This window comes from Daktulosphaira vitifoliae, unplaced genomic scaffold, assembly GCF_025091365.1.
Source record: "Daktulosphaira vitifoliae isolate Bord-2020 unplaced genomic scaffold, ASM2509136v1 Scaffold_1, whole genome shotgun sequence".
NCBI classification, from domain to species: Eukaryota; Metazoa; Arthropoda; class Insecta; order Hemiptera; family Phylloxeridae; genus Daktulosphaira; species Daktulosphaira vitifoliae.
Genome location: NW_026099572.1, coordinates 60382967 through 60402227, shown reverse-complemented (window position 1 = coordinate 60402227; position 19261 = coordinate 60382967). Strand labels below are relative to the sequence as shown.

At 34.3% G+C, this 19261-nt stretch overlaps 1 protein-coding gene across 24 annotated transcripts in view; it reads right to left on the bottom strand.

Moving 5' to 3' along the window:
- LOC126894396 (uncharacterized) overlaps positions 1–19261 on the bottom strand; it is a 350657-nt gene that overhangs the window by 295989 nt on the left and 35407 nt on the right. Inside the window, exon 2 of one of the 24 annotated variants that reach the window (XM_050665390.1) lies at positions 4023–4219. The exons of 19 other annotated variants lie outside the window; for them this stretch is intronic. In XM_050665390.1, coding sequence (XP_050521347.1) covers positions 4023–4219 — 197 coding nt within the window. Of the gene's footprint in view, positions 1–2981; positions 4568–19261 lie in introns of those variants that run through there. 4 more of the 24 variants (XM_050665398.1, XM_050665389.1, XM_050665387.1 and 1 more) reach the window with 4 other exon arrangements.

Below are 19261 nucleotides of genomic sequence, written 5' to 3'. Positions count from 1 at the left end.
ATTGTAATATAAAAATATTTTTATTTGTGTATACACACTATTTATTACAAAGCTCTTTAATATTCATAATATAGTTAAAAGTATTAACCAGTATGTGGGAATATCATTAGACCTATAAAATGTATTATTATTCAAACCTGATATGATATTCAAAAAATCATTATTTGACCATGTACCAAACGGTATCAAATTTTTACATGTGAGTGATAACTAACTACATAAATTTAATAGGTCACAAGCATAACGCTATAATGCAATTTCTTCTAATGAATAATCATAAGTGATATCACAATCAAATATTCAGCAGTCACAATAAGCTTATCTAACCTTAAAAATATTGAACTTTTAACCATTTTTTAGTTCAACTGGCAAGTTTGATATTGATATAATTAAATAAATAATTTTACGAGGATTTAAAAAAATGATATTGATTAATATGTGGTAAGATACTTATATAATTACTTTTAACAGTAAAATTATGAGAAAAGCTAAAAATTTCGTTGAAATCACTATTATAGCTTCCATTCGAAGTTGAGAAGATATTAATTTTACTATAATTTTTTTGAATTAATATCAAAATAAATCTTCAATGAATATTATAGTCATTTTTATGTAAATCTTGGTGTTTAAATAAATGGTACAATTGAATTATTCAGAACTATATTCCATAAATATATATCCCATAAATATTCTATGATTCAAAATTACTCTTTGCCTACTTTTATTAATGACTATGTGTTGTTAAATTCAATTTTGACTTATATTATTATGGTATTTATTTTAAATATGTGAATACTCGTTTTTTTCTAATTAGAAATACTTAAAAAAAAACTAGCATAAGGGGGGTCGCGGCACTGTGGTGGCGTGCCAAAATTGGGTCAAGTATGATAATATCTGACAGTTATTAAAATCACTATCATAAAAAACGCTTCGATGCAAATCTTAAGTGGTGTTTAATTTAAAAGAAAAATTGTGGATTGTAACAAAAGCTGTATGATTTGCTATTTCCTTATTTATATCCTGATTAAGATAGTGTATGTCGAATAAAAAAGGGATATAAATATTATTTCTTATAAAAAAATTGTATTGATCCATACACTTTTCAATAAGTAATAGCATTATAAAGTTAAAAATGTAATAAATAAAATCAAGAATTTTCACACAAAAAATAGCATTTGTTAGCCATTTTCATCGTGAAGACAAAATAAAGTCCGAAAATTTTTTTTTCAATAATATATATAAATGTGTCAGACTTTCCAGAACACTTTCAAAAGTTAAGTTGATTAATTAAATTTTTTGTGAAAAAGTTGTCATTTCAAATCCTCCCTGTGGTCAGGTAAAGGGTCAAATTTATAAAAAAATATACTAAATAAAAGGTAAAAACTTCATGCATCTATAAAAACCCATAATAAAGTTAAAAATGTAAAATACAAAATCGGAAATTTTCACACAAAAATAGCATTCGGTAGGGTTGGGTTGGGTTGGATTTATAAAGATAAAATAAAGTACGAAATTTTTTTTTTGCATAATAAAGAATATTACATTAGCTTTAATTTAAGATATATATAGAAGTGTCAGACCTTCCGGAACATTTTCAAAAGTTAAGTTGAAAAAGTAAATTTGTTGTGAAAAAGTTGTCATTTTAAATCTACCCTTGTGGGCAGGTTAAGGGTTAAATTTATGAAAAAAATATACCAAACAAAAGGTAATGATATTACACATTTATATAAAAAAGAATTTTATTGATATGGTTATTTTTGAAAAAGTTATGGCACTTTTAAGTAAAAAAAATTGAAAAAATTTCGAAAATTAACGATTTTTAAATTTGTAATTTTTTTGGAGGTTTCCCCCATTTACGGGGAACGAGGGCATTTTTTTCAATTTTTGAGGGTAATGTCTTCGACTAGATACAACTTGTGATCTTTTGACGTATCATTGAAAGAAATTGGTTCGGTGAGAGCTGAGAAAAAGTGGTAACAGACACAAAAAAAAAAAAATAAAAATAAAAAAAAATAAACACATCTTAGTAAAACCAATACCTTCTCAGCTTTGCATCGAAGCTAAAACACATAGTAAAAACAATACCTTCTAAGCTTCGCATCGAAGTTAAAAAAGAATTTGGGTTGGATTTCAAATCTAATTACAGATAATAGTGTATTTTTGTCTATGATGAAAATACCTGGTAGACTAGTGTATTAATTCCTAATTAACGAAAATTATTTTCTGAAATATTGTACTCATCTAGTTGTTGCAAAAGTTTTATAATTTTAATTCGCTCTTGCTATAGATGTAACGAATTATACTTTATGATTTGTTATAATTTCTCCATAAATATTACAATAATAAATTATTGAATATCAATTTTATACTAAATTTAATTACTATAATTTGTATTTATTCATATATATTATTTGTATAAAACAAATAAAGACTAATCGCGATATAACTTAGAAAATTAGTTAATCATTCTTTTGGAATAATACATCAGTTTCTTAAAATTAAATACTATTTACAGATTTGTATAAAACGTTTCTTAGAAGAGTAATTTTAATCACTGTAAGATATCATCTATACTTTTCCTATATTTGCCACGTCTACACTTTGCCGCGCCTCACTGCACTACCGTTTTTTATTATGTTATAGAATGACTTAATATAAATGGAACAAAAACTAACATTAACTAGGTTTCAATCTAACCACATGCGCACAAAATGGTAATATTTTAAGGAATCTAAATCTTATTTCAGCTACTGTAAAAAATCGAACATTATTAAGCAAATATGTTTTTTTAATAAAAAAAAAAAATTCAAAACAAATAAACTAATTTGATTATTACAATCATAGATGAGGAGAGTTATTTAAAATGTATATTGATCAATCCAAATGGTGTTAATCAAGTCATAAATTAAGTACAAGTAATTATGTTTCACATGTCACATAAAAATTTTACTAAACATTTCTAAGTTGCTTTGAAAACTTACCAATAATGTCATCATGAATGAAATTCTTATTTTTGCCGGCTAAAAAAAATGCTACATAATAAGTACTATGCAAATTACTATATAGTTCCTTAAAGGTTTTCAATTCTGTTATGTATGCTGTAACTTTTTGGGAATATTGTTTTATTATTGAAAATAATGAATGAAAGTTAAATACATTAATTTTCTTATTTATATCAATAATACCAATTGTACATTGCAATTTATTACTCCTTAAGTATGAATACATATGTTGTATGGAACTTTTTAATATAAAACTATTGCCTACAATTTCATGGCTTAAGCGAGAAACAACTTCTTTTAAAACATTGAATATTGTATTTAGCATATTTTCTGGACCAAATTTAAACATTTTTAAATGAATTATAAGACCTAAATTCTTTATGATTTCTTCACCAACATTAACTAATTTAGCAAAATTTATCTCTTTTCTTTTTATAAATTTATGATCAACGGATATTGACAAATTATTAGCAAATTGACTAAAAGTTCGTGCGATTAGAACTAAAGGTTGTATAGATGCAGCCAATACTAATTCTTGGAATGTAAGCAAATTTTTAACATCAAAACTGTACAACATGTATTGAAAAACATCTGATATATTTAAAAAAGATTCATTAGGACACTTAATTTTAAAAGTTGCATATCTCAATAAATCTAAATTTTTATTACTGTTTATTGAAGTAGATTGTTTATCTTGATTGTCTACGTTATGATTCAATAAATCAAAAAATAGCAAGTTTTTGGGATCAAGGGATTTATAATTTTTTGATTTGAGGAATGTGCGTAATATATTAAAAACCTTATTTTCATTACCCGTTGTCGTCGTATTATTAGTATCAAAATTCTTAAATCGGTTTTTTAGTTTTTCTGAAAATTTTGGCAAATCTTTAATGTTATATATTCCTGATTTGTTATAATCGGGACATTTTATAAAATCTTCATCAACAGTCACATTTGTGCATTTTTTGTTAATAAATTCATTTAGGTCGTCAACTATTGTTTTATGATGTAATTGATAACCTCTGAGAACGTTCGAAAGATTTCGATTATATTTTCCAGAGCAATTTCTAGTTATAAAATTTAATGAGCCTGAAACATTGTTCAAGTATAAATTAATAGACATCAAATCATTTGCTATAGGATCTGTACTGAATATCCGAAATGCATCTAACATAGCCATAATGATTTTCCCATGTGTTTTTAAAGCTGCGCCATAGGTATTTAAGTCTTCAAAATCAACTGGTTGAATATTGTTTCGTTTTTCTAGATGCAATAAATATTTTTCATTATGCTTAAAGAAATTTAACATGTATTTTGAAAAATTGCAGTGAAGTTCTAATGCAGGTAAACCGATACAAAAACTTATTGATTTCAATAGTATGATCAATATAAATAAATCCATACTTAACGGTTTAAATCAGTTAACAATAAATTTCCTTTACGATATGACTTAGCAAAACTGATACTTTGTGTATAAATACAGTGTTTAGTTTGTGTTCTAATAATCATTTTTCATTTTTCATTTTTTATTATTGTGTTAGCATTAATACATTTAAAAGAAAATCAAAGAACTTATTATTTTATCATTGAATTATGTATGTAGCTAAACAAAGAAATAATAAAATTATACTTAAATAAATTATTTTAAAAATAACAATAGTTTGCCCAGTTTTGTACATCTCTAAATGATAATTATTTATAATATGATATTGTATAATTTTATTTTAATTTATCGTGTATATATTTTAATTTTATCATGTTTAAATATTTTATTAAATCATTCCTCATAAATTAATACACATTTATGTATTTTTTGAAGAAAATTTTTAATTTAAGAAATAAAACTGTCCGTTTAAATGAAATTAAATATATAAATAGCTAATTATTACCTTATATATTTTTTGTATTTATTTAACTAAATAAATATGCTAGTTTAATTTTCATTAGAGAATTATTATTATTAATATTATTGTATTTTTTTTGTAATATTAGTATTGTCAAATTATCCAACAAAAATACTGAGTATTGTCCTAAGGGAGAAGTGTAGTCGCCCTAATTACTCTCCACAGAAACGCACAAAAAATTAGAAAATTTCAAATATTTTTGTGTAAAAATATTTTTAAAATGAGAGAAAAATAATTTTAGCACTCGCCGAATTTCTGTTTTTATTATTACTCTTTATATTATTATATCTCTTTTAGTATTGTTTAAAATATATAATAATCAATTCTAATCTAGTCCCACGTTCTGACGGATGTTACGAATGTGCATCAATTATTACACAACTTGATGGTTATAATAAATTCATTTAGTTCGTCAACTATTGTTCTATGATGTAATTGATAACCTCTGAGAACGTTCGAAAGATTTCGATATTATTTTCCAGAGCAATTTCTAGTTATAAAATTTGAAACATTGTTCAAGTATAAATTAATAGCCATCAAATCTTTTGCTGTTGTTTTTTTAGTGAATGACCGTAATACATCTAACATAGCCATAATGATTTCATCGTGTGTTATACAAAGTCCAGCAAGTGCCGCACGTCCATCTACGACCCGCCGCAAATATACGTTAAGTAATCTCCGTGACACCGCACGATACGGATCTCGAGATATCGCACTGTATCAACCCGCAGCGACTACGACTCAAAGTGGAATGAAACGTCGATTTAGGCGACCAAAAGTACCATTTAAAAGTCACTTAAAATTTTTTTCTTTAGCAAAACACATTAATATCATACTTAAGGGTTTTAATACAAATTTTCAAGGGCATAAGTTAATTTAGTGCAGTTGTAGAGCTATTTTAATGTTATACTTCTAAAATTTATCCGTATTTTCAGTAATTTTGAGTTTATTTTTGTACATTTTTTTTATGCCTTAAAACATAATTTAAAATTAAAATTTTTTTTTCCTATTAAAAAATATATCCTTTTTTTAATGAAAAAGAAAAAAAAAGTTTTTTTTTTGTGGAATTTAACAAATTTATACTTAAAAAAAATTCGAATTTTTTCGTTTTTTCTTCTAGTTTGCTCGTTTAAAGAGATTAACTAAAAATTACGCAAAATTACACATTAATCCATACATGTTACTTGTAGAGATAGTCATCAGCTATACTATGAAAAAAAAAAATTTTGCGCTCAATAATATTTGAACTGTGCATACTGGATTTACCTAGAATAAACGAGTATTTCCCTAAAAATTGTGTTATTACGATTTTATAGGCATCCTCATAAGTTAGCACTAATAAATGACATGATATGAACTCATCGATAAGATTTGGTAGTGTTTAAGTTATCTTGAATGTATATCTATCTGACGAAAAATTTTTTCCTTGTTATATTATGTCATAAAGTTAACCATTCTCTATGTGTTAATCTCTCTATTTTCTATTCATTTTTTCAATACAGTGTTTTTTATAAGTTTTTAACTTTTAAAATTACTTTCTTCAAATAGACATTAAAACACCTGGTAAGTTATTATTAAATAATTTATACCCTTATTTAATCAATTTATAAATGTGTGTAGATTTATTTTTTACTAGAAAAATTGTTTAACAAGTTATACATTTTTAATAAAAATCTACTAAAACAATACAGAGCCGACCATTGGTTGATTTAACTGAATGTTCAGAACGAACAATGCAGCGAAAAATTAACTATGCGTTAACTATGACATCAATGACATCACCTGAAATTTTATGTGCAGCAAAAAAAAAGTTATTTGTGTCTGGAAAAGAAATGAGGCTGCTTTATTTAATAAACTACTGTTGTCTCCTAATAGTGTCCCCCAAATGAAAATGGCAATTGAAGATTCTTGTAATAAAGAACCTACTCCCACCAACATGTCTTGCCAAAATGGACCACTTGAAACAAGACTGATCGATATTCAGTGGGTTGATGATTGCTTTTCTTTGATTATTCTCTGGTGGGACAGGAATATATGATGAGCTGGCGAGGGGTGTATACTTGTATACGCTGAGCATAAGGCCGTCGATATGCGTTAGCGAGAATCCGTTACCCCTACCCGAGTACGTGTCTTCCTCGTAATCTGATAGCAATACCCTAGCCCCTGTCTTGAAGGCACGGTCTTCAGGCGGTACTTCTGATCGCGGTATATAGTATGAGGCCTCCAATTTGAGATTATACTTGATCAGACGGTTACCTACGATTTCAGCGAGTCTGGCCACCAGCTTGGGTTTAACGGCGCGCAGAAAATCTCGATAGCTCGCGAAATTTTCCACATTTTTCCGATAAAACCAAACGGTTCCCCGCTCCAATGCAGAATCGATCTCGGTGAAATCACTGGTATCCGTCAATTGCATACGTAACCTTTTCGACCTAACCGCGCTATTGTTGGTCCTACTACGCTTAGCCGCCTGACGTGATGAAACAGATGTCACGGAAGTAGCTTTAATCAAAAATGAAATAAATAATTTATTTATTGGAAAAAAAAAATAAAAAATAAATTAAGATGGTAGGGGTGGTAAAATTAAAGAGATATTAAAATGTTAATAATTGTAAAAATCTACATACCTAGTACAGAAGACGTTTGCTGGTTCATTATTTTTTATTTGCGCGTGTAAAATATTAAAATAATAAATTTATAGTTTTCAAATAATCAACTGTGCGTTAACGTCAATTAAACACGAATGTGACAGGATACAGAGCGTATAGTATTATATAGTAAAATAATAAAATGCGTAGGCGTGAAAAAAGACAACGTTGCCATTTTTTTCATAAAATGCATACGACACACAGTGGGACCAAACGCTGATTTAGCCGGCCAAAAGTACCATTTTTAACTGTTATAAACCAAATAAACCAAACCCAAACTAATTCAATTGTAAAAAATGCACTATAATATATTACTATTATTACCAAAACATTTTTCTGTTTAATCAGATTGTGTTACATGTTACAAACAGCGCGTCACGTCATAATAATTTGCACATATTTTTTATAAGTTTCATAGTGAATTNGACATATTTTTTATAAGTTTCACAGTGAATTAATTGCAGTTTTGTTTTAATTTAAAAGTTGTAAAAATTATTTTATTATTTTTAAATAATGGATAATCAAGTATGTGGTAAGTGTTAACAATAATAAACTATATTAACAATAATATAATAGTATGTCTAAAATAAAACAAAATTTAGTGGCACGGTACAATTGTATAACTTATTTTATTTTATGTATATTATTAAAAACTTTATTTAAACTTAATTTTAACGAATCATTAGTTTTAATTACATCGAACTTTTAATAACGTGCCTTTTAGCTTCTGCTCATATGTCAAAATGTTTGTTATTAAATCAAGATTTGATTGATGTTATTAAATGTAATGGTATAAGCTTACAGAATATCAGTAATATTTCTTCAAGAGTAATTATTTTTGATTTTTTTAAATTAAAATATAATAGAATTAATTGGAGCACTACCTTTACAAAACTAGTTGAAAATAAAGTTTTAATATTTTGTATGGCGGTTTCTAGGAAATGGTCTAAAGTACAGCGTCACAATGCAATTTTTTTAAGAGCGAACGCCGAATGGCTTAAAACGCCATTTGAAATGCCATTAAATAGGAAAATTTGTTCCAAACCTATCAATGGCCGACCTAATGTCGATTTTACTGAATCTTCGGAACGTTCAAAGAGACGTAAAATAAACTCTGCTCTTACTTTAACTATAATGACATCACCTGAAGTTTTATCCGCTGCAAAAAATAAACTATATTTTTCTGGTAATCAAAATAAGGCTTTATTATTTGACCAATTATCGTCTTCTACTAATAGTTCAACAGCAATGAAAATGATTTTGGAAAATTCCAATGATAGTAAACCAATTCCGTATACCCCTGACGAAGCTCTAGCATTTATTATTGATAATAAGCTTACAAAACAACAATACTTGAATATTCGTCTTGGTTCTAAAAAAAGGAACTGTAATATTTATCCATCTTATAAAAAAGTTTATTTTGCAAAACTGAAGTGTTATCCAAATAATTTGGATGTTAGCGAATCAGGTTGTAAAATACCTCTTCAAAACTTATTAGATCACACAATTAATAGAATTTTTCGAATAAAAACAATAAACAAGGTTGAAAAAAATAGAAAATCTATTGAAATGATTTCTAAATGGGGCTGTGACGGTAGTAGTGGTCAAGCCCAATATAGGCAAAATTTTAATAGTAATGTGTGTAAAACAGACCAAACGGTATTTATGTTCTCTATTGTCCCTCTTGAACTTCGATGTTATAGTGATAATAGTGGTAATAGTTATGACATTATTTGGAAAAATCTCACTCCGTCGTCAATAAGATTTTGCCGACCTATAAAATATATGTTCATGAAAGAAACTATTGAAAATACAAAAATTAGTAGTTAAAGATATAGAACAACAAATAAGGGAATTAAGTAATACGCATGTATTATTTGATGAAGAACAGCTTGAAGTTAAAATCATTTATATTTTCTATGGTCGATGGAAAGGTAAAATTAATGCTCATCTTATTTATAATTTAATAAGTTTCTATTTAACTTTCATGAATTAAATTATTTATTTTAAAAAATAATGTATATTTTTAATAGTCTATAGTCAATAATTATTGTTATATTGTTTTTATTACACATTTAAAGGTTTGGAATTCAATGACTGGAACATCCAGTCAAAATTGTTATATTTGCGAGTGTAAGCCGACCAAAATGAATAACATTGAGGCAATTAAAAGTCGACCTGTTATAAAGGAAAATTACAGATATGGATTATCAACATTACATGCGTGGATACGTTTTTTGGAATATTTTATTCACTTATCGTACAAGTTAGAATTTAAAACGTGGCAGGTAAAATTCCTAAGATTAATTTTGTAAATTTAAATTTAAATATTTCATAAAATACATTATAAATATAGGTTAAAGCTGAAATCAGAGATCAATATAATGCGCGAAAAAAACTTCTATATAAATTTCGTGCTGAGATGGGACTTCTAGTTGATATTGTGTTGCAAGGTACAAAAAATTATAATAATAATGTAGCAAATCTGATATAAATATTATATGTATTAAATATTATGTAAAAACTTATAATTTGCATGGTATTTTTATAAATAGGTCATGGTACACCAAACGACAGCAATACTGCACGGAAATTTTTTAAAAATGCCGAAGCATCATCTTTATGTACTGGCTTTGATGTTAATTTAATAAAGCGTTGCGGAAATATTTTATCGACTATAGCAAGTGGATATACAACTAATATAGAAGCCTTTAAAAAACATTGTATTAACTAAAAAAATATTGTATTTGTTTCTCTGTACCCGTGGTACTACATGCCAGCGTCCGTACACAAAATTTTACTACACGGTGCAGATGTTATACGATTTTCACCTCTTCCTATTGGTAATAGATTTAATAAAATTAAATATAAAATACATAAATATGTATTTTATATTTAATGAAATAAAATATTTCAGGGAATTTATCTGAAGAAGCCTAAGAGAGTCGTAACAAAGGCTATTTTATTAAATTAAATTACACTATTTCAATGTAATATGTACGCTTATCAGTGAACGTTATCAGTTCACATGAGGTTTACCTTACCCTCCAGTAGATGGCATCGTAGAAGGAGAACAACCATTTTTGAATGGCTACCTCCCCAACTACTGACATGCAGTTAGTACGCATGCGCACTTTAAACCACCATTTTGATTGGCCTAAACACCCCACCTCGCCTATGGGCGAAGAGTCTCGGGCGGCCGCGCGACGGCCGCGGGGAGCTCGTGGCCGGGGATTTCAACGCTCACTCCCCGGTCTGGGGGTCGGCGGACACGAATCAGCGTGGCGAAGAACTGTTGGACCTGATGTCGGCCCTCGGGCTGGTGTCGGCCAACAGGGGATCCACCCCGACGTTCGAGGGTCACTCCTCGAGCTCGGTGGTGGACGTCACGCTGGTGTCCCCGTCGTTACACTCGCACGTATCCGGTTGGTCGGTTCTCCCGCACAGGGAAAACCTCAGCGACCACCGGTACATCGTGTATGAGTGCGGCAACGGCGGCCGTCCCCCCCGAATCGTGCCCGCAAGTCGTCTCGCGGTGGGCGAGTGGGCTGGCGGGTCGGACCGGCCACGGACGTCGACGCATTCGAGACGGGCTTACTGCTCGCTCAATGGTCGGCGCCCGCGGTACCGGACCAACACGTCTCCGCGAACGAAGCGGCGGAAGAGTTGAACCGGAGGGTGGTCGCAGCCTGCGACTTCGCCCTCCCGGCCAAACGACCGCCGTCGACTCGCGGACCGCCAGTCCACTGGTGGAACGCCGAGGTGGCGGCCAGGCGTGAAGAGTGCGTCAGGGTCAGGAGGACCATGACGCGCTCCAACCGTTGGCCGCGGGACCCGAGGGAGGCGCCGTGGTTGGCCCGCAAAGAGCTGAAGCTCACCATCAGGCGGGCCAAAGCGAAATGCTGGGCCGAACTCGTGAAGTCGGTGGACCACGACCCGTGGGGGAAACCCTATCGGGTCGTTATGCGGAAGCTCCGCGGTTCACCGGCTTCCGGTCATTTGGAGGCGGAAGTGCTGGAAAGGGCGGTAGACACGCTCTTTCCGACACATCTGCCCCTGCCTCCCCCGACGTTTGGGGACGACGTGTCGGTGGTGGAATTCACCAGCCAAGAGGTAGCTGACGCGGTGGCGCGTGTGCGGGGCCAGAACACAGCTCCCGGCCCCGACGGGATTCCAAACCGGGTGTGGGGGTTGGTCCATGACTTCGCCCCGGATTGGATACGCGCCGTCGCGAACGGCTGCCTCTCGGAGGGTGAATTCCCCACGAAATGGAAGAAGGCCAGGCTGGTGCTTCTGAGAAAGGGTGACAAGCCCGAGGGTCTCCCCTCGTCGTACCGACCGCTTTGCATGTTGGACGACTTGGATAAGATCCTCGAGCGGCTGCTCGTCACCTGGATCGAAGCCCACCTGGCCGACGTCGGCAGACTGGCCGAAGGCCAGTTCGGCTTCCAGAGGGGGAGGTCGACGGATGACGCGGCCTCCCTCTTCAGGGACTTGGCCCTCAAGGCCAAAACTGAGCAGGGTTTCGGGGTGGCGGTGAGCTTGGACATCCGAAACGCGTTCAACTCCGTGCGATGGTCACACATCCTCGGAGCTGCTGGACGCGTTTCGGGTGCCTCCTTACCTCGGGCGGATGATCCGGTCGTACTTTAGCGATCGGGTCATCTCCTACGAGAGCGTAGCGGGCCCGAGAATCAAACCTGTTACGGGTGGCGTCCCGCAAGGGTCAGTTCTCGGGCCTCTGATGTGGAACATCGCATACGACGCGGTGTTTAACGTTCCGCTTCTACCGCACGTGCGCGTCGTCTGCTACGCGGATGACACGCTGGTGGTGGCGGAGGGCGCCTCGTCCGAGGAGGCTGGATCCCGGGCGAACTGCGCGCTCAGCGTAGTCACCGCCTGGATCCAGTAGGAGGAGAGTGGACTTAGTCTTGCCCTGGACAAGAACGAAGCGGTCTTGTTCACGGGCAGGTACAAGTTCACTCCTCTACGGCTCACCGTGCTGGGGGTGGAGATCCCGCTTAAGGACTCCATGACCTATCTGGGCCTGGTCATAGACAAAAGTCTAAAGTTCGGGCCGCACATTACTCGTGCGGCCCAGTGGGCCCAGAAAGTCATGGATTGCCTTGCAGGACTCATGCCCAATCTGAGAGGACCGAAAGAGATACAGCACAGACTTTTAGTCAGCGTCGTACACTTGGTTCTCCTGTACGGGTCCCCGGTTTGGGCGGATACTCTTGAGTATTCGTCCAAAAACCGTGAGGCCCTGCTCAGGGTGCAAAGGCGGGCGGCGATCCGGACAGTTTCGGCGTACCGAACGGTGTCCGGAGTGGCGGCGGGTATCCTGTCGTCACTGCCGCCCGCCGACCTGCTCGCCGAGGAACGCGCCGCCGGGCATGAGCTCCGCCGAGAGCGCAACCGGTCCCTCGAACCCGAGGCGTGGGCCCAGGAATGGGACTCTTTGGAGTCTCGACTAGGGTCCACGTTTCGAGTCGGGTCCATGGTGGACCTGATGTTGAGGAGCCGGGAGGCGTGGAGGCTCGTCCAGGCGTTCGCCGAATCCATCTTGAAAAAGAAGGAGGAAGCTGAACGCCTGAGACAGAGGCAGCATCGCCGCCCCGCACAGGAGGACCTGAGGCGCTGGTTTAGGCCTTAGGTACTAGTGTTTATATGTTTTATGTTTTTGTGAGTTATTTTTGCCCCTTCGCTTTTAACGGAGGAGGCCACACCACGTTGTGAATCAGCTCTTGATTAATTTCGGGCTGATTCACAACGTGGTGGTGTGAGTTTTAGAGACGGCGTGGGCCGCCCTGAAGTAATACCTCACGGTAGTTCCAGGGCGGTCNNNGATGAGGAGATGATGTTAGTTCCAGGGCGGTCTACAGTTGCTCCGGTCGGGGTAAAAAAAAAAAAAAATACCCCACCTATGTCACCTATTACCCCCCCATCGCGAGACCACGTCTCCTCCTTACTGCATCTATGATAAGACCACACCTCCCCTTTCTTCATCATTGATATGACCACGGCTCGCTTATCCCCACCAACACAAAGTCACGCATTCTCCTTATCCCCATCATCGAGAAGAGTCCACGCACACTATATGACACTATATGTTTTTTTTAGTTGTAGGCCGCCTTGGAACTACCGTTAGGTATTACTTCAGGGCGGCCCACGCCGTCTTTAAAACTCACACCACTACATTGTGAATCAGCCCGAAATAATCAAGTAAAGGGAGGCGCGGCTGCCTCTGTCTCAGGCGTTCAGCTTCCTCCTTCTTTTTCAAGATGAATTCGGCAAACGCCTGGACGAGCCTCCACGCCAACATCAGGTCCACCATGGACTCGACCCGGAACGTTGACCCTAGTTGAGACTCCAAAGCGTCCCGTTCCTTTCACCGGAAAAGGGTGTGCAAAGCGCTATCAGCCTCTCCCGGGCAATCCGAACAGTGGTCGCACGTCGGCGCGGCTGCATTACGAATACGGTGTAAGTACTCGTTAAAGCAGCCTTGGCCGGACATCACTCGGGTGAGACGATAAGTCATCTCGGCGGAGGTCATGCCTGGCGTCGCGTTCCTCGGCGAGCAGGTCGACGGGCGGCAGTGACGACAGGATACCCGCCGCCACTCCGGACACCGTTCGGTACACCGAAACTGTCCGGATCGCCACCCGCCTCTGCATCATGAGCAGGGCTTCACAGTTTTTGGACGAATACTCAAGAGTATCCGCCCAAACCGGGGGCCCGTACAGGAGAACCGAGTGTACGACGCTGACTAAAAGTCTACGCCGCATCTCTCTCGGCCCTCTCAGATTGGGCATGAGTCCTGCAAGGCAATCCATGACTTTCTGGGCCCACTGGGCCGCACGAGTAATGTGCGGCCCGAACTTTAGACGTTTGTCTAAACGTTTTTTTTTTTGTGTCTGTTACTACTTTTTTTTAGCTCTCACCGAACCGTGTTCTTTCAATGATACGTCAAAGATCACAAATCGTATCTAGTCGAAGACATTACTTTCAAAAATTGAAAACAATTAAAGTTAATGTAATATACTTTATTATGGTGAAAAAAAATTTCGGACTTTATTTTATCTTCACGGTGAAAATGGCTACCGAATGCTATTATAGTGTGAAAATTCTCGATTTTATTTTTTATATTTTTAACTTTATAATGCTATGACATATTGAAAAGTGTATGGATCAACATTATTTTTTTATGAGAAATAATAATTTTTAATAATCCCTTTTTCATTCGACATACTTTATCTTAATCAGGATATTAATAAGGAACTAGCAGATTATGTAGCTTTTGGAATAATCCACCAATTTTTTAAAATTAAACACTATCTAAATATTTGCATCGAAGAATTTTTTTTTTATAGTGATTTTAATCACTATCAGATATCATTATACTTGACCCATCTATGCCATGTCACCACTGTGCCGCGACCCCCCTGTGCTGGGTTTTTTATTAAGCTGTTTTACAAGAAAAATAAATGTTCTGCTATCATCCCTTACACACTACAGTGGTATCAATTTTTGATTTTTAAAAAGCAACTAAATTTTCTTAACTACAATGCCAAGCTGAGAAAATTCTGGCTTTGTGATAATGAACGTTGTTTTTTATTTTTCTTCATAAAAATTTTCAACTCTCTTCAACTTGACCAATTTTAATGATCAATTTTTCAAACCACCCTATATCAATCTATTGTTGCTGAAAATAGAAGAAAATTCAATTTTAATAATTTAGAAATATATCTCAAATTTATATTACTGCAAAAAAAAGCATTAATAAAAAAAATGACTACGTTTTAAAACTGCTATAATATTTTTAACTCTGATGATAATAAAAAATTACTATAGTAAACAAAAAAACAATTAAATTCCTTTTAATATACTTTTTGTAAAATTTAAATCAATAACCTATATGTAGGATACATTTGAAAGAGGATTTAATATTATATTCAATTTTTTTTTTTTTCATTAAATAAAAATAATACATTGACATTAGTAAAGCAAATGGTAAATCAATTTTAAAAAATTGTTACGATATAGAAGAAAATTAAAGTCAGATCGTAGCGTGGATAAATATAAAGCTCGATTTGTTGTTCAAGGTTGTAGTCTGAAATATAAAATTAATTTTTATTATATATATAATATATATATATATATATTATAGTCCTGTAGTTAAAATAGACTCTATACATATGATATTTTAAATTTCAGCAGAAAAAATTTTACTTTCAATGAAATTTTGATGTAACCAATTCTTAATGGAGATTAATTGGAGAATTATAATTCTTCAATAAAAATATATGTTATTTATTTAGTTTCATCTATTCCTAAAATCACATCGGTACTTACAGAGATTAAAGTCGGTGACTTGTAGGCTATACAATTACGTAACACTTCTTCTTCTTCTTTTTCTGCTTGAATAGCTTAGTGGTCCATTAAGGACCTATGGTGCTACTAGTAAGCCTCTACATTTTTCTCTATCCAAAGTTCAGTTTAGCGTTGCATTCCTATCAGTCTCATATCTTTTCCTACGATGTTTTTCCATCTTGTTCTTGGTCTTCTCAGAGGACGTTATTTTATTTATTTTTCCTATCAAAACATTCTTTAATACATTTCTATCAGCTTTCCACACATTTCCCAGTAACTCTAGACGTTTAGTGAATATATTTTTTTTTCATATAGGTCATACAGCTTTTAATTGTGTCTCATTCATATATTCATAGGCTGTCATTTTACACCGGTCCATATATATTTCTTATTTTTTTTCCCAATCCAGCAAGTTTTTTATTGTCATCTTATGACGTGAACCAAATCTCACATCCATAGGTCACAATTGGCTTCAGGTAGCTTGTTTTCAAAGTAATTTCAATCTAATTTTTTGTAGAGTTAATATGTTAATAAGGTCTAGTAAAAAATGTAACGCTCAAGAATTATTTAAAGTCTTACAATTCCATGTACACATTTTTATTTTATTTTTCAGTACCGGTCGTTGTCCATTTAATCAATTCTGAGGCTTATCTTACAATTTCTTAACATTTTTTTTTAAAACTTTTGCAACAACTAGATGAGTTCAATATTTCAGCAAATAATTTTTGTTAAATAGAAATTAATACACTAGTCTACAAGGTATTTTCATCATAGTCAAAAATACACTATTATCTGCAGTTAGTTTTGAAATCGCTATGATGTGTTTTAGCTTCGATGCAAAGCTTAGAAGGTATTGGTTTTACTAAGATGTGTTTTACTTTAAAGTGCCATAACTTTTTCAAAAATGAACATATCAATATAATTTTTTTTTATATAGATTTATGATATTATTACCTTTTATTTGGTATATTTTTTTTATAAATCTAATTTTTTACCTGCCCACAGGGGGGGATTTAANTTATTTGGTATATTTTTTTTATAAATCTAATTTTTTACCTGCCCACAGGGGGGGATTTAAAATGACAACTGTTTCACAAAAAATTAATTTTTTCAACTTAACTTTTGAAAGTGTTCCGGAAGGTCTGACACTTTTATATATATCTTAAATTTTTTTTTTTTTTTTATTAAGAAAATATTACAATCTGTATACATAATACAATAAGTAAAAATGACTGAACAATGTGTTACAACGCATGAATATCGTGCATGAAGAAGGAGCCCATTGACACCACTTCAAAATAAAAGAATAATAATTAAAATTGTGAAACTAAATTTGTGCTAAAATGAGTTAGAGAAGGTCTCTAGCCCAGTTTCTTTTGAGTCGACGTAATGGGTTAATAGGGTTAGAGGGATTATGGAGATTAGATATTAGAGGGTTAGGATGGTTTTGTGTGTCACTGTGGAATTTTTTAAAATAGCAAGAAGCAAGTTCAGGAAGTGTTAGAATTTTTAGGTCTTTGTGGAGAGTTTGGTTACTAACATACCACGGTGCTCCTGTTATAATTCTTAGGTTAATTGATTGAAAGGATTGAAGGATAGAGATATTTGATTTTTTCGCGGATCCCCAAATTTGAATACCGTAGGTCATGGCTGGGCGTATGATTTGTTTGTATATTAGTAGTTTTATATTAAGTGGCATATTAGAACGGAGAAGATGTCTCAGAGAATGGAGACGTAGGTTTAATGATTTTCGTTTGTTTTTTATGTGGTAGGCCCAATTTAGTTTTTTGTCTAAATGGATGCCTAAATATTTAGTGTAATCATGTTGAGGAATTATGTTGTTATTTATCGATAAAGGAGGGCCATTGGTGGAACGGAGAGTAAATGATACGTGGGAGGATTTTCCTTCATTAATTTTTATTCTCCATAATTTGAACCAAGTTTGGAGTTTGTTGAGATGATCTTGGAGTGATTTTGTTGCAGAATTAGAGTCAGGATTGGAGGATAGTATGGCAGTGTCGTCTGCAAATGTAGCGAGATGTGTATTATTTGAGTGTGGAATGTCTGAGGTAAATATATTATAGAGGGTTGGGGCTAGGATGCTTCCTTGAGGTATACCTGCGTTAATAGAATGAATGTTGGATGTTTCGTCATCGCAACGTACGGCAAACGTGCGTTGTGATAAGAATGACTTTAACGTGAGGTATAAGGGAGCTGGAAGAAATCGAAGTTTATAAAGAAGTCCTTCAGTCCACACGCGGTCGAACGCCTGTGCGACATCAAGAAATACTCCTTCACAATGATTTTTGATTTCTAGGGATGAGGAGATGATGTCTGTTAATCTATGAATTTGGTGCAGTGTGGAGTGTTTATTTTTAAAGCCAAATTGAGTGTTTGGAATTGTTTTGTTTTCGTTTATTATAGGATATATTCTTTTTAGTATGATTTTTTCAAGGATTTTAGAAAGGGACGGGAGTAGACTAATTGGCCTGTACGAGGAAGGTAATTCAGGAGGTTTGCCAGGTTTGTGGATAAGAATTATAATTGAGTGTTTCCATGTTTGTGGTATGTATGATAATCTTAGTATAGAGTTAAAAATATAGGTGAGTTGTATTATAGCTTTTTTTGGTAGATGTTTGATGATTTTATTAGTGATTAGGTCGTGACCGGGAGACTTGTTATTTTGTAATTTTTTTATTAAAAAAAGAATTTCTGATGGGGAGGTGTGTTTAGTTGGGAGAGCCATGGGACAAGGAGTATCTAGTGATTCGGTAATACGTCTTGTGTGATCTACACTGTTTATGTCTGAGTGGGGACAGAAGTTGTTAGCAAGGTGAGTTGCAAATAAATTCGCTTTTTCGGAGTTAGATATGGCTAGGGTGTTATTTGGATTGCGTAAGGGGGGTGATACTTTTTTTTCCTTGAGTATGTTTTTAGTTGCTTTCCATAAAGACTTATTATTATTTGTGAGTGACTTTATATAATGTTGATATGATTCAGTGTTATATTTGTATAGAAGATTTTTCAAGTTGCAGGAGAGACGATTGTAGGTGGATTTATCACTTGGAAGGTGTGTGCGTTGCCATCTAGCTCGAGCACGGCGCTTTTCTTTTATTAATTGAGATAAGTGTTGAGGGAGATTATCTTGTTTAGTTTTGGGGGAATGAGTATTGGAGGCTCTTGTTGCAGAATTTTTAATAATATCGGTTAGAGATTGTACTGCGTTATCAATATCAGAATGATTTTTAAGTGATATATTTAGAGAGATTTGGGATTCTACGGACTCGCTGAAGATCTGCCAGTTGATTTTTCCAGAGATCAGGGTAGGATAAGT